At 44.6% G+C, this 25,089-nt stretch overlaps 1 protein-coding gene across 1 annotated transcript in view; it reads left to right on the top strand.

Moving 5' to 3' along the window:
• Nucleotides 1-978: 978 nt before the first annotated feature.
• SLC1A4 (solute carrier family 1 member 4) overlaps nucleotides 979-25,089 on the top strand; it is a 36,263-nt gene continuing 12,152 nt past the window's right edge. The window contains exons 1-5 of the mRNA XM_081906296.1: nucleotides 979-1,640; nucleotides 8,537-8,579; nucleotides 13,919-13,981; nucleotides 14,658-14,726; nucleotides 18,599-18,765. Coding sequence (XP_081762422.1) covers nucleotides 1,105-1,640; nucleotides 8,537-8,579; nucleotides 13,919-13,981; nucleotides 14,658-14,726; nucleotides 18,599-18,765 — 878 coding nt within the window. The 5' untranslated portion in view covers nucleotides 979-1,104. The remainder of the gene's footprint in view (nucleotides 1,641-8,536; nucleotides 8,580-13,918; nucleotides 13,982-14,657; nucleotides 14,727-18,598; nucleotides 18,766-25,089) is intronic.

The following is a 25,089-nucleotide window of genomic DNA, read 5'->3' as shown; positions in this document are numbered from 1 at the left end:
CGCGCTCCGCCGCTCGCCGCAGCTGGCGCACGAACGTGGCCCGCACTACTATCAGGGAATCCCTTCTCGGATTGGATGGGATTCCACGGGATGAGCGGCGATTGGGCCCTCGCAGCCGAATGAGGTGGTCGAAGGCCGAGGGCCCGCAAAGCGCCGCACCATTGCTGACCACGATATTTGCACAGTTCGCCTTGGACCGCAGGACCACCCTTTGACCTCTCTCCTGCTTTTTCAAACCACCCTGCAAATAGAGGACCGTCAGGCGACCAGATTTCCTCCTCCTCCTCCTCCTCCTTATTATTATTATTATTATTATGATGTGGGAATTTCTTATTTTAAAAGCGTGCGGCCATCCAAATGCGCCCCCCACCTCCGTCTCCAGAAGTGGTTCGGCCTCATTATGCCCATTCTCCGCCAGCCGCTTCATTCCGCTTCCACGCGCCTCGGATAGAAGCTGACGCGCGCCTCTACCTTCTGTCACCATTTATGGGGAAAAGCGGGAGGAGACCGGAGGCGCCCAAAATAAAACTGCAACGGCATTCAGCACTCCGCCTCCCCGGTGGGATCCCGTGCAGGCAAACGAGGAGCCATGGGGGGAAAGCGTGCCTTTCCGCCCCGGCTGACTGACAGCGGGTGCAAAGCGCAGTCGCCGCTCCGTCTTTCTCTGCCCCCTGCCAGCCTAGTTGGCTCCACCCTCCCGACAACTCCCCCCCCCCCCGGTTTCTTGCTTCTTTTTCGGAGTCCGGGGTTCGACCCCTCCACTTGCAGCGCAGTGAGCTGTACCAAAGAAGAGGGGAGGGGGCGCGTGTGACTGAGGGGAGGAGCCTTCCGAGAGGGAAGGGGCGGCGGGAGCAGCTGAGCCCAGACCGCCTTCGCCTTGCATCATCCGGGCTGGGGCGGGGGGAGAGGCGAGGAGCGGAGCCGGGCGCCGCCGCTGCCCACCTTGCTTGCGCCTCACAGCTGCTTCAGCCGGCGCGTCAAAGGCGCTGTGAGGGCGCGCGCGACGCTTGGCCAGGGGAGGCTGCCGCTCCGGCCGGGCAGGACCAGCAGCGCTGAGGAAAAGCGTCTCTGGTCGCCCGCCGACGTCTCCGCGCGCCGGGCAGCATGGAGAAGCCGGACGAGAGCCGGAATGGCTACCTGGAGGCGACGGTGGTGTCGGGCTTGGAGGCCGGGGAGGAAGCGGCGCGCCGGCCCCGCCTGAAGCTCTTCCAGCTGCGCGGCCTGGGGGGCTTCCTGAGGAGGAACTGCATGGTGATCCTGACGGTGTCCGGGGTGCTGCTCGGCGTGGCCATGGGCACCCTGGTGCGGCGCCTGCACCTCAGCCCGGCGCACGTCGCCTACCTGGCCTTCCCGGGCGAGATGCTGCTCCGCATGCTCAAGATGATCATCCTGCCGCTGGTGGTCTGCAGCCTGGTCTCGGGCGCCGCCAGCCTCGACACCCGCTCGCTGGGCAAGCTGGGCGGCATCGCCGTCGCCTACTTCTTGATCACCACCCTGCTGGCCGCAGCCCTCGCCGTCGCCCTGGCCTTCATCATCAAACCAGGCGTGGGCGCCGGCAACCTCAACAAAAACTCCCTGGGCTTGGATGACACCGCGCACACCGGCAAGGACACCGTGGACTCCTTCCTGGACTTGGCAAGGTAAGGGGTTGAGCTGGAGGCACAGGAGCAAACTCAGGAATGCCACGTGTGTTGTCTTCCTGGCTCATAGGCTCCCATTTTGGGAGAGGAGCATCTATGCGGGTTTTTTTTTTTTAAAGCCCTTTGCTAATCTAGTGTGCTTTGTGCCAGACTCCGTGGAACTCCAGACGTGACTGACATTTCGAGATTAGAACCCTGGACATTCCTGTCTGTTTAAAAAAAAAAGTGACAGGCTTCTGTCATCAAGCCTTCCTCTCTGGGCAGTTTGTTAATAGTTAGAAACCTTGGTCTTCGTAAAAGGTACTTGGAGCTAGGGAACTAGTGTGCTGCTATGAGTGCCAGTTATTGAGATTAAGAGAATTAAATAAGGATTTGAGAGCTTGGCCAGTGCATAGGTGCTTGTACTTCAGGTTTTTATTGCACACAGGTGCATGATCAGCGCAATCTAAAGGCCAAAATGAGCAGGACTGAGCAGGATTAAGCCAGACATCCCCAAACTCAGCCCTCCAGCTGTTTTGGGACTGCAGCTCCCATCATCCCTCGCTAACAGGACCAATGGTCAGGAATGGTGGGAGCTGTAGTCCCAAAACAGCTGGAGGGCTGAGTTTGGGGGTGCCTGATTAAGCTCTTTGTGCTTTCAAGCGTTTCATGGTCCAGTAAACTTTGGCAAAAAATCATGTTGGTATACAGAAGAGTATTGCTAAAGAAGCATTCATTTTAATGCTAACTCCAGAGCAGAGGCAGCATTTCTCTGTTGAAGCAAAAATAACAATGTCTTGTGACACATTAAAGTTTAAGTTGAACACTAACAGATTTTTTTGTGGCATGAACTGTTAATGGATCAGAGTCTGCTACCACTCATGAAGCATATCCTGGGTTGGAAGAGAGAGAGAGAGAGAGAGAGAGAGAGAGAGAGAGAGAGAGAGCGCTATAATAACCAGGGGCTAGGATAGGGCTTGGTCAAGTTATTGTTTATATCTGAATGGCCAACATTTGGTTTTGGAAACATCGTGTGCTTTCTTATCTGTATTATTATCTGTATTATTTTAATGCTTTTGACTTGTGATTCTCATTATGTGTCTCATAATTTATCTCCTTTGTTGTGGTTGGATTGTATCTTGTGGAGTTTTAAGCTTTTGGCACCTGTTCCCTCTGGAAGAGTGGAAGATCTATTAACATGGTCCACTGAAGTCTTTGGAGAGTTTTTCCAGATAGAGTGGCAGATACTCCTTTTGAAGCCCTAGTTCCTCTCTGGATTGGAGAGACCCTATGCACCCTCTTCCACTGAGCAGATCCAAGGCTTGGTTTGTACCTGAGCTGAGGGCTATGATGCTAGTCAATGATGGCTGAAAAGAAAATTGAGCAAAATGCATGATGAATTGGGATGAACCCAAGTGACAGCCTATTATCAGGCCTACTCATGGTAGTGACAGAAGCAAATAAACTTTTATCCTCCCCCATAGTTTTCTCAGTGTCATCAAAAAGAGCTTTCTCTGGTGTTGTGGGACCTTTTGCAATTGGGGCAGGGTGGGGGAATTTCATAGAAGTCTGGGTAGCAATGCAGTATTGCATTCGTAAGACACCGTGAAGGTCTTGCATATCCTTCAGGTATTCTGTCATTTATTGTGAAAAATTATATTCTGATGCATCCCTCCCTCCCAAACCAGCTTGATGTGACCTGAGAAATAGAATGACATAGCTGTGTTTTAAGCTGGTAATGTGTACACAGCCGTGGATGAAACAGGTTATGTGGTAATGGAATGAATGACGGTCTCACAGCACAATCCTAAAAGCATGTCTACTCAGAAGTTTATTCACCTTTCTCTCTTTTTCTCTCTCCCCCCCCCCCACTTATTTTTCTTTCTTTTCCTCTAGATCTATACAGTATTTTTATTTTATCTAGATTAATGTTTTAGTCTGGACAAAAAAAAATGTTAATAACTTTTTATGAAATCTAATAAAATGTATTCAGACAAAAGAGAAGTGTATTCATCTCCATTCAATGCATTACCATATCCAAGCCCTGATTCTGACCATTCACAGTCTTGCTTGCATCTGATGGAAAAGAGACACAGCTGGGGTTTGTTCATGTATTGGTGACACCTTGTCTCAAATCTCTGTATGACTTCTCTCAGATAATAACAACATAGGGCAGGTGCGCCAAGTTGCCCTCAACATTGGGGGGGGGCATTGTATGCTCATGACTTCACACATGTGCCGCCTCCCAACCTGGCCAGGCCAATATGGCCAACCCGTCAGCTGTCTGACCTTTCGTTCGTCACCGCAGGGCTGAGGCCACCTCCGCAGGTTACCTTTTGTGAAAGGGACCTTTTGAGGATTGCCACAGAATTTGGGGTGGGACCATCCTTGCAAATATGGGGGGATGGCACCCCTGCCCCCAGATGGCAGCCCTGGAAATAATTGATCTGTGTAGGATCCAAGGGGATGAGCAACAGTGCATCTGCCTTGTCCCAGGTAACAGGTTAGGATTTCAGTCTCAGTCCTGACAAGACAGATCTACTATTGGTGGGTGGTTGGCCTTCTGGGTGAGTGATGCTCATACTGTTCTGGAAGTGGTTGCACTGTCCCCCTAAAAGATCAGGTCGGCAGTTTGGGGATCCCTTGGGGATGTCCTTAAGCACTCAAAGCACCTTTTATCAGCTTCAGTTGGGTGCCAGCTGCGACCATATCTGGCTTAAGATAGTGTAGTCACAGTTAACCTAACCTAACCTCCCACTTAGGTTGCTAACAGACTATTGCTATTTTATTTGGGACAGTGCTGGATTAAACCCCCTGGGGGCCCCATGGCAGTTGAAATCTCAGGGCCCCCTTCATGTGCACTCTCTAGTGGGATAACATTGAACTAAGAAAGCTTGATTGTAATTTTCTTTCAAGATAAAATGAATATCATTGTGATCAGCTGTCACAGGGGTACTAAACAGTGTGGGGCCCACAGGCCAGTGCCTACTCTGCTTATTTGGTAATCCAGCACCGATTTGGGGATCCAGTTACAGTATATACCAGCAAATTCAGGTTGCACAATTAGAGTTGGTTGGGAGGTCTTATGCAACAAACCCGCTTCCTCAAAATATCAGACTTTTTGAGATAAGGAAAGTTGGGGAAAGTGGGAGATAACACTTCCATTTATTTAACATCATCTAACCCTCCCCTCCAATAAATCAGAACAAATGTCTATTAAATAGCCAATGTTTTCTTATGTCCCTGCAAATAAATTTGGATGAGAATGATCAACGAACAGGTCAGGTGGAAGTGTGCATAGACTTTTGTAATGTGTTTTACTTGGGGCTGCCTTTGAAAATGGATCAAAAGCAGAGGTTGGCTCAGCCTAGAGCAGCAAGATTACTGACTGGGTGGTTTGACCGTACTAAGCCTGAACTTTAACAGCTGCATTGGCTACCAGTCAGTTTCTGGGCCTGATTTTAACTGCCAGATTTAATCTATAAAGCCCTAGAGTGTTTAGGGTCAGGTTGCCTGAAAGGCTACCTCTTGCTTCATATTTCTTAATTTAACATTCCCTATGCTTGATGCGGGTGGCGCTGTGGGTAAAACCTCAGTGCCTAGGACTTGCCGATCGCATGGTCAGCGGTTCGAATCCCCGCGGCAGGGTGAGCTCCTGTCGTTCGGTCCCAGCTCCTGCCCACCTAGCAGTTCGAAAGCACCCTTAAATGCAAGTAGATAAATAGTTACCGCTTTATAGCGGGAAGGTAAACGGCGTTTCCGTGTGCTTCTCTGGTGCCGGTTCGCCGGAGCTGCTTTGTCACGCTGGCCACATGACCCAGAAGTGTCTGCGGACAGCGCTGGCTCCCGGCCTCTAGAGTGAGATGAGCGCACAACCCTAGAGTCTGTCAAGACTGGCCCGTACGGGCAGGGGTACCTTTACCTATGCTTGATAGCCTGCCTCAACAACCCATTTCTCTCTGTCTCTTTGAAGTGTCAAGGTATATTAACCACATATCCCTATTTTATCACACTTGAGAACAGCATTTTGTATGTGTAAAATTCTGAACTCTACCCATTTCTCCAAATAACATGTGGTTACTTGTGCTCGCAATTTGTTCTGTGATAAAATTGAGGCATTAGTTGAATGCTTTGGGGGCTATTTTCCATTTTGTTTGTTTGCTTAGCCTCAGATTAACTGTTTCTGTGAAAACTTGTTTCAGAATGTGTTGTCATCGCACTCAGAATCTACCTGCTCTGCTTCATTGGCTGCTGCCTGTGGGGGCAGAAAAACTGCCATTTCTTCACACATTTTTGTTTATTATATGCTATTGTGAGAGAGAAGAGTTGGTGACGGGCCATTGTTTTCAGCAGCACTCATGCATCTCCTATGTTACCTAGTTCCTGCCCAACAGCTTTTGATGCTTAACTGTTAACTGGGGCACATTGATTTATAGTGAGATAACCATATCAGACATTGATTTTGCACTTGCTAGGGAGTAAAAACCCTACTGAATGCAGTAGCGCCTATGTCAGAATAAACATGTGGAGCAAAGCTTTTCAAACTGTGTCTCGTGACATGTTAGTGTGTCGGCTGCAGTGTGCAGACGTGATCCTCCTGGAGCTGGAAAGGGGTTAGTTTAACCTCCGGTTTGCTAGTAAAACTGAATTACTGTGTTGCTAAATGACACATGCCTAAAAAGTGTGTCACCAACACGGAAAGGTTGGAAAACTCTGATGCTGAAGGTTGCATTTTTGCCTGTGCAGTCAGGTAAAATCAGTTCAAATGGACTTTTAGCAGTGTCTCCATTTTGTCATTTAGCACCCTACACCCCAGCCCGTGTTGTCCATTAAAGTAGAAGGTGTTTCCTTTTTTTTTTTTTACTTAACATTCCCGGACCATCCTGAGGCCGGATTTAGAAGGCGATTGGGCCAGATCCGGCCCCCAGGCCTTAGTTTGCCTACCCATGATTTATACCCTGCCTTTCCCCCGATGGGATTCAAGGCAGCTTACAGATAAGAATAAGAACTGTTAAAAACATACAAAAAGAAATCATTGAAAAAGGATTAAACATTGATAGAATTTAAAACTATATACATATATAAAATCTGGTAAAACCATACCAATAGCTGCAATAAAAACAGCACAGTGCCATTTCATTAAAAGCAGCCAGTTCCGAAAAGCAGTCCGAAAAGCAGAAAGACAACAGGAAGGGAGTCAGCCTAGCTTCTTTAGGGATGGAGTTCCAAAGTCTGGGAGCAGCCGCTAGGAAGGCCATCTCGTTTTCCCCACCAAGCATGCCTGGGAGGTGGTGGGACCATGAGAGGATCCTTCAAAGATCTGAAAACCCAGGCAAGTTCATATGAAAGTATGTTGCTTTGAGCATAGAAAAGTAACTGATACATTTCTTTTCCTTTCTTTTTTTAAATCAACTATAAGCAGCACAGATTAGCTTCCTGTGTGTGTCTAGTCAGGCTGCAAAGATGGGTGGCAGCAGTGAATGTACACAAAGCACCAACGTTTTATGCAGCCAAAGAAGTTTGGGATTAGTTTAAAGAAACTTGTTTGGAATACATCTGAAAAATACAGTCTGATACATTTTGTAAAGTTTGAAATACTTCAAACCCTCTGAATTATTTCCCTTCGTTTCTAGTGGAGTAGGGGTAGAAAAGCAACAACAGGAAAACTCAGACGCTGGCAGAAGCAGTTTTCTGGGCGGTTGTGTGCATGGCTGCTCATGGCTGTGGGAAAGCTCACTCAGTGTGAGTTGAGTAAAGAACTTGAGACCAGGCAGCTTATCTGTGGTTTAGATAATGGCTCTTCCCTTTGTCATACCATTCTCACTGGTTCACTTTATCTTCATACAATAAGTCCTGCAAGCTTATTGTTTTTCTTTCCACCGCTGTACAGTATATAGACTCCAGTCTCAGATCTATTTTGTTGTTGTTGTTGTTGTTGTTGTCAACTGAAGCTGTTTGCTCCGTGTGTGCCTCTTCTGGGATATAGCCGTTCTCCCTTGTGAAGTGTGACCTGAGTTGTATGGGCTGTTGTGGAAGACGTGTGTACATCTGTACATGCAGAATTGGGCTGGTGGGTTCTAGATTACCAGATCTCATCTCACATGCTATCTTTGAATTACACAGCAAGGTTAAATGTAGCAGTAGTTGTAGTAATAATGACACAAAACACCTAACCTTTTCTAAGACAGGCTGACCATCTACTCCAGGCTTCCTCAACCTCTGCCCTCCATATGTTTTTGGCCTACAACTCCCATGATCCCTAGCTAGCAGGACCAGTGGTCAGGGATGATGGGAACTGCAGTCTCTAAACATCTGGAGGGCTGAGGTTGAGGAAGCCTGATCCAATAGATAAGACACAGAAGGGGAAAGGGAGAGGGAAGGAAGTGGAAACCTGCATTGATGTGGCTGCTTCTTTGCTGGCCAACAGGTAGAGCCTTGTTGCCATGCTGAGTTGGAGCAGAGTGTGCTTCCTTGCAGATTGAGGCAGGACATTACAGTATTTGGAGAAGTATTAAGAAACGTCTGGACTCAGTGGATTGGCCAAGGGACTAACCTAATGACATCTGTGGGATCCCAGGATGCCAGTTTGATGATGGCTCTTTTTAAAAAGTTGGATGTTCCAAATGGTGGGGAAATGTCACATGAGAGTTTTGAGAAAATAGTTATTGATTCAACTAGTTCATTCCTGTATTCTGCAACGGCAAGTGTGTCTGCTGAGGCCTAATAAGATTGAGGCAAGAAGTGATTATATGGCATTGTACAACATTGTTAATGCTGAATTAATGCCCTAATCCTACTATATAGGCATAATGTTGTACTAATGTGAAAAGAAATAATTAAGTTGATAAGCTGTCATTAAATTCTAATCTTTGTTTTTCTTCTCTTTTTCCTTTTTTTTTTGGTTCCTGCTCACCCAGAAACTTGTTCCCAGCAAATCTTGTTGCAGCAGCCTTTCGATCGGTGAGTTTCATATGCCTTTTCCTTTCTTTTTTTGGACTGAGATTTCTGAAGCATGTGACCAAGAAACAGAAAACAGAAACCCAACTCAATTCCTAAGGGGATCATGTCTTTGATATACCGTATTTTTTGCTCCATAAGACACACCTGACCATAAGACCATAGTTTTTAGAGGAGGAAAACCAGAAAAAAAAATATTCTGAATGAAACAGTGGATGTATGATTTTTGTGGTTCATGCTATGGCCACAGACATGTGATTTGACGGTGAGTTTGGGGTAGCCCAATGCAAAAATCCTGAGGATCCATGTGAATCTGTGCTTTGTAACCATGTTTTTGCGCCATTGTGGCCCCACGAAACAGTGGGTGCATGATTTTGTTGGTGCAGGCTGTAGCCATGGACATGCTATGTGATCTGATGGTTAATTTGGGGTGACCCAATGCGAAAATCCTGAGGATCCATGTGCTTTTACCTCCCCCCTTCCAGGCAGCCTCCTGTATCGCTAGCCTCCCTTATCTCCCTCCTGATCACTTGCCGACCAGCTGCTCAGCGGCTTCGTTTCAACACCCCCTTCCCCCTTTCTAAAAAAAAAAAGCATGATCTGCTTTTTGCCCCTGGGCAGTTTGGCTCCAGGGACCACACATTCGCTCATAAGACGCACAGACATTTCCCCTTAGTTTTTAGGAGGAAAAAAGTGCTTCTTATGGAGCGAAAAATACGGTACTTCCACTGAGACATAATAGTACCTACAATTCTTTATCCTGGATGATTAAGAAAACAAATTATTATTATTATTATTATTATTATTATTATTATTATTATTAAAATCAAGGCAACTGATCATTTGCTTGTTACTGTTTATGTACCAGTTTAAATAGTCACTGAATTTATCCCATAGTGTGGTTCAACTAAGTATAGTAGTTCACTTATCAAGATGAATGAGGGGTTGCGGAAATGTGTAGACTCAGATTTAAAAGAGGACTGTTTGCACAAATGTTGTGGAGGGCACAATGAATTTGGATATCTAGCAATTTCAACGTGATGAAGACAGACTACAGTAATGGAAGAATTTCAGCACTGAATTCTTCCTTTTTATCTAGTGCATAACCTCTTGATGAGAAGCTACCCACTAGCATTACTACAATGGACATTCTGACATTACCATGATGTATTTCTGTGGCGCTGGCAGAATCTGGCTATTTCAGAATTATTTTTCTCCCTTTTCTTGAACTGGAATGTTATCTCACATATACCTGACAGATCTCCCTCATGCAGCAGCTGCTGTCTGAGAACATTACCTCTGATTCCACAAATAATTCAATTTCCACCACTTATCAGAAAGTCTTTCAAGTCACCAAAACTACAGTTCTTACACAGCCTCCTTAGTTCTGTAACATACTGATCAATAGTTTGCTTTTTGAATGCACATTTCTTTCAGAAACATCATTCTTTTTAGGCATACTATATTCTTCAAATTTATCAGTTATTTCTTTTAGTTTCATATTCTCACCCTGAGCAAACACAAAGTTAGCATACATGTTCAGTATCTGCTCTTCCACTAGGGTTTCCATATTTAGAAGAGCAAAAAAGAGGACACATTCTCCGACTTCTACTTTTAACTACACATCACTTTGACAACTCTAATTTTAAATACTCCTACTAAATGTAGGCTGTAGAAGCTGTGATATATATCGCTAGTAGCAATGTTCTTAACTTTTCAACAACAAAATAATAAGAATAGATATAGTCATAAGTTGAATGTGCTTCGGGTTGAGCGCGTTCGAGTTACGCTCCGCGGCAACCTGGAAGTAACGGAGCGCGTTACTTCCGGGTTTCACAGCTCGCGCATGCACAGACGCTCAAAATGACGTCACACGCATGGGCGGAAGCGGCGGAATGCGACCCACCCATTCGCAAATGTGCCGTCGCGTCTTACGTTCCATTTGGGATGCGAATGGGGCTCCGGAACGGATCCTGTTCGTATCCCAAGTTAGCACTGTATTGCTCCCTCACTTGCCACATGAAAGTATTTGGGCTCATGTTCACATCTTTGTGAACATAAGTGTGCACAGAACAATTTAATAAACTGTTTAACATGTACATATGTGCTCTCCCTAAGGGCAGGAGGAGGTTAACTCTTGCCCTCCCAGACTCCTTCCCCAAGATCTTGTAGCTGAGCCAATATCCTTTTAGTTCAGCCACAAGAGAAGGGATTTGTACAGTACGTAGTTAGTTTAACATGCTGCTCTGTTGTGAGTCTCTGCTGCAGACTAGCTTAGTTGGGTGCCTTAGATCTGAGTCTAACACACTAGAATTCTTTTCTTGGGCTACTGTAAACAAAAAAACCTGGACATTTTGCCAATTTTTAAAAATCTGCCTGGACGGAAATTTTAATTCTGAAAAAGATCACGTGCCCTGGAAAAAGAGGACATATGGCAACCTTACACAACATGTAGAAAAGTTATTTGATCTTATCAGTTTTCTCTTCTTCTCCCATTGCTGCCAGGTAGAATTCAAACCTTTGTCTAAACCTTTTCCAATCATCTGAAATATCCCCTCACGACTGCAGGCTTGGTGATAGTTGAAACATATTCATTCCTGTTTATAATAATTTCTCCAATTTAGCGGCACTTACAGATATTGTTGCTTTCACTGGGTGTGGCTCCCACAATTTCTTATCATTTGTTTCTAGCTGTACATCCAGAAAACTGCTTTCAGTTGATTTAGTTTGCTCCTCATTCTGCATTTCAGATGTCATGTAATTATTCTGGATCAACAGACAAACTAGAGGAATGAGTAACGGCTTGAAACAACTTTATTATTCAGAGACTCTAAAACAAACATGTGCAGCAACTTCTATGCTTTGGAACTGTCTGAATCATGTGACCTTAGGGCAAATCTTCACATTACCAGCTTCTTAATACTGAACACTAATTTCTCAATTATAAACACTGTCATGACAGGTATAGCAAAAGAAGGTTCTTTTCAAAACTGCCCATCTGTGTAGATTCCAGAGTGATATTCAGTGAAGAACATACCAAAAATACAATATCCTAAAAGCAATAAAACAGCACCACTCATAACATGGAAGTTGCATTTTAAAAAGCCAGTTCATAACTTTACAATGCCTAGACTAGAATTGTAAAGTGCATGTTAGTTCTCATTGCCTTGAAGCTATGGTTGAAAAAAACCCCTATTGTTGTCAGTTCATATACCAAAATATTGGGCTGACAATCTGATTGATTAGTTCATAATTCTACTGATGCAGATGCCAGCTATTTTCCTTGTGGTCCCACTGCTTCAATAGTTCAATTTCCTGGCCTCCAATTTCTACAGTACTATTCCAGCTTTAATTATGTTCTATGCATAGCCTTGTCATTCCTCGTCCTAAACTCCCAATCAATACCTTGTATTTTTATAGCTCTCCCACATTCCTTAGACATGCAAAAGGGGTTACTTGGCTGCAGTTTGAGTAACCAAGTTTTATGTAGTTTCAGAACCCTTGCTCCATTAGCAGGAAAAGGTGCTAGTTTGCATGTGGCTCGCTTTTTTTATTTTGAGCATTGCATGCTGGCAAGTACTGGGAGTTTTTTCAAACTCTTCCTGTGTAATTCATGCTTCTCTGCTTGGTTTAGCATACATGCATTTAACATTCTGCCTATCACTTTTTTGCATTTTTGTCAGCAAATACTAGCTTGATAAACTGCAGTCCTTTCTGTTAGCTAATGAAACAGGGATGCGGGTGGCGCTGTGGGTTAAACCACAGAGCCTAGGACTTGCCGATCAGAAGGTCGGCGGTTTGAATCCCTGTGACGGGGTGAGCTCCCGTTGCTCGGTCCCTGCCCCTGCCAACCTAGCAGTTCAAAAGCACGGCAAAGTGCAAGTAGATAAATAGGTACCGCTCCGGCGGGAAGGTAAACAGCGTTTCCATGCGCTGCTCTGGTTCTCCAGAAGCAGCTTAGTCATGCTGGGCACATGACCCGGAAGCTGTACGCCGGCTCCCTCGGCCAATAAAGCGAGATGAGCGCCGCAACCCCAGAGTCAGCCACAGCTGGACTTAACTGTCAGGGGTCCCTTTAGCTTTAAAATAATGTATTGGGAAACAGAAGCTTTGATTGGTTGAAGGTTGAAAGAAAGGCATAAGGGCTTTCTGTATAAGGTTGCCATGGAATGAAAGCAAAGAAGCAGAGCTGTTTTTATTTGCTTAACTATGGATATTATTTCTTTCATAACACACACATACGGCTTGAGTGTAAAAAAAGAAAGAACCTCACAGCGGTTTACAAAGAAATATCCACAACTACTTCAAAAAGCAGAAGACAGTGAGCCCAGACACAAGCTGGATGTACTGCTTCCTCAAACATTGTACATGCGCCACCAGTGTGTCTCTGTCAAAAGAGACAAATAATATCCAGGTACAGCCAAGGGACGCGGGTGGCGCTGTGGGTAAAAGCCTCAGCACCTAGGACTTGCTGATCGAAAGGTCGGCGGTTCGAATCCCCGCGGCGGGGTGCGCTCCCGTCGCTCGGTCCCAGTGCCTGCCAACCTAGCAGTTCGAAAGCACCCCCGGGTGCAAGTAGATAAATAGGGACCGCTTACCAGCGGGAAGGTAAACGGCGTTTCCGTGTGCTGCGCTGGCTCACCAGATGCAGCTTGTCACGCTGGCCACGTGACCTGGAAGTGTCTGCGGACAGCGCTGGCTCCCAGCCTATAGAGTGAAATGAGCGCACAACCCTAGAGTCTGGCAAGACTGGCCCGTACGGGCAGGGGTACCTTTACCTTTACCTTTTACAGCCAAGGGCAGGGCAGGAAAACATCCCAAGAGAAAATAGAGCACCTAATAGGGTTGCCATATTTCAAAAAATGAAAGTCCGGACACAAAAGTTGTTGAGCCCCCCCTCACTTTTTTCCAAATCTCCCCAAAAATTAATTGACGTTTTTGAGCTATTTTTAAGGAAATCCATCAAAGCCCGGAAATGTTCGGGAAATCCCGGGCATATGGCAGCCGTAACCTACCATTGAATCACAGGAAAAGCTGGATATAGGGGACTACAAATCGAAAGCAATGTTATTTATTTGTTGAATTTAAAAGATGTTTCACTTGCTCTTTAAGAAACATTTTTCACAAAGGGTCTTACAAAACACACATCAAAACACAACACAAAGATATTAAGAGAGCAAAATTGACCTCTTAATATCAGTAGAGCCTAATCAATGCGGGTAGCAGTTTCCAAAATTACATGTAAGAGATCTGAGATGTTTATAAGCTGTCTTAACAGTGAGTTGGTATACCTGTCTACCAGTGTACCAAATAGGACTCAGTTTATCCTTTTGCATTTACAGTATGCCACCGATTATAAAGCCATAGTAAGAAACGCAACTATCGGAAATGTTACCATTGAAAAGGTAAGCAATGGTTTTGTGTTAATTTCACCCTCCTCATACAATATTTAGATTAGAATTAAATCTTCCTAAAGTCTTTATAAGATACATAATAACATAAGAGTGGCTGGGGCAACCCAGCCAGATGGGTGGGGTATAAATTATTATTATTATTATTATTATTATTATTATTATTGTTATTATTATTATTATTATTATTATTATTTACTATTTATATAAATCCTAGGCATGCTTACAAAAGTAAATAACACTGAATTCAATGGGATTTGTTGCTAGGTCCAGTGTATGTAAGATTGAAGGTCAGGGAATGTTCAGAAGTACCAGTGAAGAAAAAGCTCCTAGGCTACCTCTAGGCTTGAAATGGTAAAAGAAAACTATTTTGACAAATGTGTTAATTTTATTTGTACCAATGTGTGTGATGGTTTCCCTTATTATATGTATGAAGCTCTGGATGTGAATTCGCAAGCTGTGTAGCGGTTTTCCCCAGACAGCTGCCCTCCAGATGTTTTAGAGTTTAGTTCCCACTGTCCCTGATTATTGACCATGGTAGTGGGAGTTGTAGACCAAAGCATTGGAAAGGCAGAAAAGCTGGGAAAGGCTGCTGTATAACAATGAACTTGCATACCTCTGTAATGCTACATAGAATATTTAATCTATTTTTTTTTTTTATTGTTAACAGTATATTACTGATTACAACGCAGTAGTGATAAATGGAACTTCAGTTGTTGGAAATGCTTCGATTGAAAAGGTAAGCAATCGTTTTGTTTTTCACCTCTCACGTTTTAAGGTTTCGCATAGATCTTAATATGTGGATGTAAATCCTTCCTTTAGAGTTGGACTTTTGGCTTCAAAATGTGTGTGATTTTTTTAAAAATTAAGCACTCTCAGAGAACATTGTCTTTTAATCCTTTGTCAAACACAAGGGCAATCTCTATGCAGTGACCTGAGGCCGTTCTTGCAGCCCTAGAGTTGATGTTGCTGTTTAGTCATTTAGTCATGTCCGTCTCTTCGTGACCCCATGGACCAGAGCACACCAGGCACTCCTGTTTTCCACTGCCTCCTGCACTTTGGTCAAACTCATGCTGGTAGCTTCGAGAACACTGTCCAACCATCTCATCCTCTGTCATCCCCTTCTCCTTCTGCCCTCCATCTTTCCCAACATCATGGTCTTTTCCAGGGAGTCTTCTCTTCTCATGAGGTGGCCAAAGTATTGGAGTCTCAGCTTCAGGATCTGTCCTTCCAGTGAGCACTCAGGGCTGTTTTCCTTAAGAATGGATAGGTTTGAGGGATAGGCAAATCAGCCTGTTTCTTCCTTTGTGTCACTTAAAGGGGGGAAAGGCACATTTTCGCCCATTACTAGGGTTTGCTGATTGTGGAGGAGCAACCAGCCTGCTGGAATCCCAGATCTTCCAGGAAATTGTGAAACGACATGATGCTTCATATTTAGAGTCTAAAACTATATAAAACACATTTGTTAAAAGTTCGGTTGCTAAGGTTGTGCCATATTGGCCAGTTAAACATCTGTTATCCATTATTTGTTTGCAGATGACTTGGCATGCATAACTGAAACCTGGGTGAATTGACTGGGTGGCCCCATTCTCAGGTGCTTGATGCAGCACCAGCCCAGTTTATGTCACTCATCCATAAACATTCCATATCTTTTCCCTGGAGACCTATCTGCACTGTGTCTGGGTGTGATGCCTTGTTTGTGTTGTTGGGGCAATGAGACAGAACAGGGATGTTGTTAGTGTACCATTCATCCCAATGCGCAACAAACTCCCAAACTAAGCTGCTGGTGGTAGTCTTGGATGTGGTGTTGGAGAATCCTTTCATGGTAGTTTGGGGGGACTTCAGTATCCATGCTGAGGCTGCCTCAGATGGGCCTGCTTGGGACTTGACGTGTCTTAGTATCATAGCTGTCAACTTACAGATTTGAAAATAAGGGACCAGCAGCCTCAAAAATAAGGGATCAGCAGCCAAAATAAGGGATTTTCCGGGTACAGGAATGTTCAACTTCTGAGCCCCTCCGAGCCAAAGGCAGAAAGCCCAGCCAGCAGCCAAACAAACCCCCAAGCCTCAAGAAAAACCACCGTCACCTCTCCTCTGGGAAGCGCTGAGCAAAGGCGAGCCCCCAGGCAACGTGGCCGATTTGATCAGCACAAGGCATGCAAGCTCCACTCCCCAGTCGTTCTTAGACTCCTTATTGGGTGAGCAACGCAGCCAAGCAACACAGTTGGAGCCCTCTCCTCCCTGGCCAGCAGGGAGGGAGGGAGAGGAGCTGCTTCCTTTGAAACCCAGGAAATTTAAGGGACATCATCAATAAGGGACAGCAGCAGGACATGGCGCTGGGATAAGGGAGTTTCCCGCCAAATAAGGGACGCTTGAAATCTATGCTTAGTATGATGTCCAAATACAATCAGAGTACAGTGGTACCTCGGTTTAAGAACAGCCCTGTTTACAAACTATTCCGTTTAAGAACTCTGCAAAACCAGAAGTAGTGCCCCAGTTAGCAAACTTTAACTTGGTCTATGAACGGAAGCTGAACGGTGGAAGGGCACCGGTGGCGGGAGGCCTCATTAGGGAAAGCGTGCCTTGGTTTAAGAATGGTTTCGGTTTAAGAACGGACTTCTGGAACGGATTAAGTTCGTACACCGAGGTACCACTGTAATAGGACTGTTTACATTCCAGTTCAGATGGCATGTGTGAAAACTCTTAAGCTACAAAGGGCAAGAGCCAATATGTGCTGTACTGGGTTTATATTATATTTGAAATACACACGCACACACTGAAACCATTTACCTCTTTTTGTTTTCTCTTGTAAGATTTTAATGTGGCTTTTGGACGCTTGATAATGTGGAATCCTTTTCTCATGTTTTGATCTCCTGGTGCTCTGGTATAATGGAGTCCTGTGTACACTGGAAACACAGCATGATATGCCTTAGGCTGTCCCTGAAATCTGGCTAGCTGTTTCTGACTTTGAACAGTTTTCCTTGCTAGTTCTTGAATGTTTCATTTTGTTTCTTATTTTAAATAGTTTGATTTTTTTTTTTGACAATCAGAGCATCTCTAAGATATGAACAAAATATTTCTAAATAATCTCTGATTTGGCAGGTTATTGCCCCATGGATAGTTCTGTGTGTGTGTGTGTGTGTGTGTGTGTGTGTGTGTTTCCATGGGTTCTAGCATGGTGCCACATCAGAACTTGTTATGTGAACTGAGACCTCCAGGTACAGGGTGGTATATAAATTCAGTTAATAATAATAATAATAATAATAATAATAATAATAATAATATGGTCAATGTCTATTCAAAAATAAGTTCCTGAAGAGGTACGCTTAGGATTCTGATAGGTGCAATCCAGCATTAGCCTGAAATGGATTGTAACAGGCAATATTCTATTTGATATTGAGTTACCACTTTAGCAGAGCTGGATTCTTGGGACACATGGAAAACTGGAACATCTCAATTGAATACAGTGGTGCCTCGCAAGACGAAATTAATCCATTCCGTGAGGCTCTTCGTATAGCGGTTTTTTCGTCTTGCGAAGCAAGCCCATTGACAGCTTAGCGGATTAGCGCTATTAGCGGTTTAGCGGCTTTTAGCAGCTTTTAGCGGCTTATCAGCTTAGCGGATCAGCTGATAAGCGGTTTAGCTGCTTAGAAAAGGGGGGGGGAGGGGAAAAACCCTGCAGGAACTCGTAAGACAATTTCGTCTTGCGAAGCAAGCCCATAGGGAAATTCGTTTTGCGAAGTGCCTCCAAAACGGAAAACTCTTTCGTCTAGCAGGTTTTCCGTCTTGCGAGGCGTTCGTCTTGCGGGGCACCACTGTACACACCCACACACCCTACCCTGATGTACAATGAACAGTATAACATTTCACAAGCATGCCTGTGTTTTATTCTTGCTTTTGATTATCTCTCTTGATTATGTAAGTTTTGTTCAGACAACATATGCACCAATCAAACATATGGGGGCAATTTGGGATTGTGCCTGCAGAACCCCCAATACATGCACAGTCACCTGAACATCTGCACAGAGGTTACATGTGTGCAATATGTACGCTTGCAGACTCCATTCAGACATTATGTCTAATACATGTGCAGGGCAGGGGCTCAGTGTGCCTTTAGTCAATGCACATACAACACAGTCTTTCCTTTCACAAAATTTAACCAGATATAGAAGTAATTCTTAACCTATTGGTCTGCAGGTCAGTGTATAGAGAAGAATTTCAAGATGTCAACTATATGATAGGAATGGTCACTGCTGGATGGAGTAGGCTGTGACCAGGTGGGCTGAGTGGGAAGGGGTTGATCCCGTGACAAAGCACTATCCCTTAAATTTCGAGATTGGGAACGATGGAGGCTCTACTGTCTTTATTCTGAGCTCTCCTGGAAACAATATTTTCTGTTCAAGGTTTTACATTTAATTCTAGAGACTGGCTGTTTCTAGTTGTCTCCTGGTGTTTCTACAATATTTTGCATGTATCTTCTATCCATTCTGTGACCTGCCATAGTTCATATCAAAAGAGGGGGAAAGGGAAAACTGACCTAAAGATTTAATTTCATACAATTGGAGTTTAGCACTAATATATTTAATATTACAACTATGTATTATTTCACAGTTCCCAGTTGGCACGGATATTGAAGGAATGAATATCTTGGGGTTGGTCCTGTTTTCTCTGGTTTTGGGAGTTGCCTTAAAAAAGCTTGGCACTGAAGGAGAAGAACTCATCCGTTTCTTTAATTCTTTCAACGAAGCAACCATGGTCTTAGTATCTTGGATTATGTGGTGAGTGTACTTTGGGACGATCCTCTCTGGCAATTTTGTGTGTCAGCATCAGCAAAAGTAGTACATATCGGCTAAATATAGGCACAGGCCAACTTGGAGATTGCCCCGATCCAACAGGCTCTTCTTATGTACTTATGAGATGGGTCTGGATTTATCATAACAGTATCGCATATCTTCTTTCTGTGCCCATGCAAATAAAATTTTTAGGGATTTCCTTTGGTGTTCCAGTACTGGGGAACTGGCAAAACTACATGTATACGTACCCACATAGACATTTCTAGTTTACAGGTATGAAGTCTGAACCAGCCTAAGAAGTATTAATGCAGTTCTTACAGCAGCACACCATCACTTATATGGCAGTACAGATGCCATATGAAATGCAGGATCTTTGAAATGTACGGGGGACCTGCTGCTACACATGATTCTGTTATTTAAAAACTGTTTCAGCCACTCTGGGCGGCTTCCAACAAAGATTAAGGTAAAGGTAAAGGGACCCCTGACCATTAGGTCCAGTCGTGACCGACTCTGGGATTGCAGCACTCATCTTGTTTTATTGGCCAAGGGAGCCGGCATACAGATTCTAGGTCATGTGGCCAGCATGACTAAGCCGCTTCTGGCGAACTAGAGCAGCGTACGGAAATGCCGTTTACCTTCCCGCCGGAGCGGTATCTATTTATCTACTTGCACTTTTACATGCTTTCAAACTGCTAGATTGGCAGGAGCTGGGACCAAGCAACGGGAACTCACCCCGTCGCGGGGATTTGAACCGCCGACCTTCTGATTGGCAAGTCCTAGGCTCTGTGGTTTAACCCACAGTGCCACCCATGTCCCAACTCCAACAAAGATTAAAAATACAATAAAACATCAGTCATTAAAAACTTCCCTAAACAGGGCTGCCTTCAGATGTCATCTAAACGTCTGATAGTTGTTTATCTCTTTGCCATCTGACGGAAGGGCATTCCACAGGGTGGGCGCCACTACTGAGAAGGCCCTCTGCCTGGTTCCCTGTAACGTGGCTTCTCACAGTGAGGGAACTGCCAGAAGGCTCTCGGCACCGGATCTCAGTGTCCGGGCACAGCGATGGGGGTGGAGATGCTCCTTCAGGTATACTGGGCTGAGGCCATTTAGGGCTTTAAAGGTCAGCACCACCACCAGGGGGGATTTTCTGGAGGACAGAATGTTAAAGTAAGAGGAAAGGAAGGTCTTGGGGAAGGTGGGATGTTCAGAAGGTGCAAGTTGGAGCTGGTTTGTTTAGGGAAAAAATAGGGGTTTGGAATAGGGTGGAGAAGGGATGTGGGTGATAGGGTACTCTGCCTTGAAGGTTTCTGTACAAAAAAAAGTTTCTCCACTAATTACACCACATTGGCTTACAGTCCGCTCTGAAAACTATTTGTTTCTTTCAGTGTCTTACAAATAAAATCTGTTAAGTGGTTATCCCTAGTCTCCCACATAAAACCCATGCTTTAAGGGATTGAGCATCCTCCTTGAAACAAGGTGTTCACAGTGAGACAGTAAACCTGGATGTTGTGCAGGCTCACCCCTTATCGAGCAGTCATTTTCAGACTATTTGACTGCAGGTGAAAAGGGAAAGTGGAAGCCAGACTTCACGCATAATCACTGCTTTACTTGAAATTCATCGTTTTAGAGGGTGTATGCCTGCATCTTCTTAAGAAGCTTTTTCTCAGCAGTCCAATGTTGGGCTTGGTCCGTAAGCAATGGAATGAATCTCGTAGAACATATGACCTTAGAAACCAGACCTTTATGTTAGTACTTGCCATTAGTGATTTGTATTAGAGCAGCTTAAGGTTTTTACTTCCAAGGATAATTAGGGATGGATGAGCTCATTAAAGTTTGGCCCACCCAAGTTCTCAGCGTAAACACTGGGGGCAGCCATGCTTTCTTCCCATACTGTTCCCCCTGAGAGTAACAGAACATTGTCAGAGCCCATCACTCCCAAAAGGACTTGCTGTATACAAATTCAACAACACACAGGCTAGTGATATAATAGCAAAATGCAAAGTCACACAAAAATATATCACCAAGGACAACTGCTCCACAATAAGGCAGCTTCCAACAAAATATTAAAATACAATAGTAAGTCAAACATTAAAAACTTCCCTAAACAGGGCTGCCTTCAGATGTCTTATAAAAGTCTTTCCTTGACATCTGATGGGAGGGCGTTGCACAGGGCGGGCGCCACTACCAAGAAGGCCTTGGGAGAGATGCATATAGGGACAGATTTGCCCAGTTTTCTAAACTATTGATTGTATACTGTTAAGATTTCACTCTACAGCTTGATAGTTAAGCCCATTTGTGGGAAGAAACGCTGATTATACCAGAACACCGTTGACTCACAAGTTGATGTGCACACAAGTGATTGTAAAGAAAAAGACTACTTTAAATTACAGAAATTATTTATTTGCTTCTTTACACTACTTAATGTGGAGCAGTTGCCCTTGGTGATATATTCTTGTGTGACATTGTATATGAATTCAAAGCATTCAAAGCACAAGGAGCCCTGGGTGTTAGTCAGTCCAAGTTATGGATGCCCTACTTTTGGGAGTTTAAACGCAAAACATTTTTATGGACCTTCTTGCAAAGCTGCAAAGCAATCCACTGGACTGTGGATTGATTAATGTTTTCTGGGCCATGATCTGCCCAGATCAAATCAGGTGTGTTTGCTCTGGAATCTGAGTAGGATTCCTCTCCCCCCCCCACCCCCGCAATTCCTAAATATAATGCCTTTGTAATATTAAAGCAATTGATAGGTGGCACCATCATTTTGTCATTGCTAAGCCAACACTCCAAGTTAATCAGTCATCAAATAATCCTCCACTTTGTAGATTATGGGCATACATTCTAGCTTGCGAAAAAGGAGGATCCAACATGGCGGCGAAGGTAGTCTCCGAGTAATTTCGCTTACTCTTATCAAAGTTTTAAGTGGTTTTATGCGGTTTTTATCCTCCCTTGTTTTTATCCGTGAGTTTTAATGATCTGCTGGCTGTGCTGGCTGTCTTTTAGTATCTTTTAGTATCCCGCTACTTGTTTTATCTTTGTTTTCTTTTTATCTGGGTGGCTCCGACGCCCGGACTTGCCGCCACGGCTGCCGCCGCCTCCCTAACTGGAAGAGATAAGTGAAAGGTTCTCCTGGGCATAAATCCTCTGCCCTGTCGACCAGCTCTTTCCTTTAGCTTTTAGTTTATTGCACACTACGAAGTGAATTTTGCCCGACTGCTGGAACCGAGCTGTCTCAAAAATCCTAGGAACAAGGAAAAGGGGAAGGAAGAGGCTTGAACTGACTGCCTTACTGTGAGTAATTTTATGGCACCACTCTCCTGGAAGTGGTAGTATTCTTGTGAGGAAGACTAAAGGATTTAAGGAGCTCCCCAGCTCCTGCAAAATTGATTTATGGGCCATGGAAAACGTCCAAGAGACTCTGACGAGGCATTATCCTCTCCAAGGCCTAAGCAATTAAGGAAGGGTTCACCTAAAGGAGGGAGAGGCCCCAAAGAATGTACCTACTCAATAGCAACTCAAAATCGTTTCGATCCTCTAACTGCCCTTGAAACAACATCAGAAGATGAGGCCCCTGAGACGTTACAAATTGGAAACGCTAATGGTAACACAAATGGGGATGGTCCCTATCCAAAGGAGGAATTGGTAGCCGAATCGGACTGCACAGGATGCGAGCAACTCCATCTAATAATTAGAACTCTAAACTGTATATTTAAGAAAATTGATGGCCTATCCTCTCAGCTGCATAGTCTTCAGCAAAAACTGGATCACCAGCCGGCACAGACAGCCCAAGAGGGGGCAGTAGATGTTCCATTGCGCCGGCAGAAAGCTCCACCAAACACCGATTGTATGAAGAACTGCAAATACAATCTCAACCCCGCACTGAATCGCCAATCCCTGATTCTACATCCAAGGAAGATTTCCCTAACCTTCCGGGGAAGGGACCTAAGTTGGACAACGCTACATGGGACTAAAGAGCACCTCAGATGGCTTCTAAAACTCGAGGCATCACAAATAGATCTTTGTGCTGTGCTTCCCTTAGTTAGCCAGAACAGATATCAGAGAGTGATGCTGGCTTTCCACTCTGCAAAAATCCCCTCTCTTATTATTAAGCAAAAAGTTTTTTTGAATAATCTTGGTATTTTTCCAACGAGAGTTTTCATGGATTCCAAAATTAGACCCCTCCTATCAGAGGGATTAACCAAGGAGACGGTACAACCCTCCCGCCCTGAACCACAAAAGAGGGCTGAGCTGTACACTCCATGTCTGGGCCAGTCTCATAGTAACTCCACTCCTACAACCAAACACTACGAGTGTGCCAGTAACTCTTTGACACCCCAGGAGGAAAGAGAGCTCATCGCCTCCTTTGGAGAGTTACCAGCGATGGAACAACAAGATATTATAAATAGGCTGGATTTACTTAAACTTCAGCTCCTAAGGATCGCCTGCAACGGAGTTCCTACGAACGATACCCACTCTAATTTAGCGGTGCCATGCCCCATGGAGATGGAAACAACAATTCCCCAATACCCAGCATATAAGGTGCCCTCTGCAGTAGATGGGAAGGTCCCACTGCTGGAGGCAGACTCTTCTCCTCCCCTTCACGCTGGTAACTCATCCCTGCTTTTAATAGACTTATCTGTTCCCTCTGTGATTAACCGATCCAAGAATGGAACTCAGGATAACACCCCCCTGGATAAATCGTTGTCCCTTCACCCCTCCATGCCGGACTTGGAATCAACATACATCGAAGACCATCCACGTCCTGAGACGGTAGTGGCCACCTCAAGTAAGGCTTCTCCACCAAAAATCCAACAATCATGTGAGGAAGACACCACAGTGCCGCGAGTCACCACAGAGTGGACTGAAGACCCAGCAGGACATATAAACCAAATGATCACAAGTGGATCGGTTAGATCCCCAAAGAGGACAGCTCCAGCGGACTTGGCAGGAGCCTCTTCAGGGCCTAGTTGGGCCCGACAGCTAAAAACATCAAATATTATCTATATTCACAATAGCTCAAGAGGCACACCTGCGCCAAAAGGAGAGAAGTCATCTACCATTAGTCAAAGGAAAATTACTGACTTCTTTAAATTTGACAACCCACCAAGATCAGCGTTCCCCCCTTCTCCATTGTGACTACCCAAACCTCAGCCAAACTCTCCCCCGTTCTCCCTTTTAAGCTGGAACATAGCAGGTTGGAAGGGGAAAAAATTCGACCCAGACTTTGTAAAACTAATAAACTCACACCAAGTAATTCTCCTGCAGGAAACATGGGAAGAGGGGAGAGTAAATATTAATGGGTTTGATGCTATATCATTACCAGCATGCCCGTCCACTAAAGGAGGCCGGCCTAGTGGAGGATTAGTCATAGCAATTTCCTTGAAAATACGGGCAAAACTCACGCTTGTAAATGCTTCCACCCTTGCAATTACAGCCCTGATTACGGGGAAAAACTTCGAACTTGCTATAACAAATGTTTATCTTCCTCCTGGAGGCAACATTGCTGACTTATACAATAAATGGGGAATCCTGGAGGAACATCTTATTCTTTGTCACTCCAAACACCCCAATATACCCAATGTTATAGCAGGGGATTTCAATGCTCGCATTGCAACAAACTGGGAGTCCTTAACCAAAGCCAAATGGTGGATAACCCCTGAATTCATTAATGACCTCTCCCTCCACAATCAAAGACTCTCCAAAGACGAAAGGGTAAATGAAGCAGGAACCCTTCTTTACCAATTGGTACTACGTCTAAACTTAGTGATTCTAAACGGGAACTGCCCACCTGACATACCGGGTGAGTTCACATACATAAGCCCCTCTGCAAACAGTGTCCTGGATTATATGCTGGTATCTCATGATATATTCCCCAAATTTTCCCATTTTAAAGTTGAAAATATTCAACTGAGCGACCACCTACCGTTGGTCGCCACAATGACTATAGACTGGACCCCAGATGGAGACAGACATCCAACACATTTGATTACGAACCCAGTACTGCAAGTCAAAAGTGTAAAATGGTCCGAACTTCATGCTCAAAAATTCTCAGCATATTTACAACAAGGACTAAAACAAGCATATTCAGGATTAATTGAGGATTATCATGATTACGACCAAACCCTAAGACTATTCTCGAATCTGTCGGAAGATCTAACGTCTTTTTTCTCTGTCCCGACGCATATAATAAATCGAACACAAAGGAAGACAGGTGCATTGTGGTTCAACAGTGCTTGTAAACAGGCTAGACAACTTCTTGGTAACATCTACAAAGAGTATAAAGCCTCTGGGGCAACGGTCTTGCCA

Source organism: Podarcis melisellensis (genome assembly GCF_964234715.1).
Source record: "Podarcis melisellensis genome assembly, chromosome: 3".
NCBI lineage: Eukaryota > Metazoa > Chordata > Lepidosauria > Squamata > Lacertidae > Podarcis > Podarcis melisellensis.
Note: the sequence above shows the minus strand (reverse complement) of the source record. Positions and strands in the feature narration are given on the sequence as shown.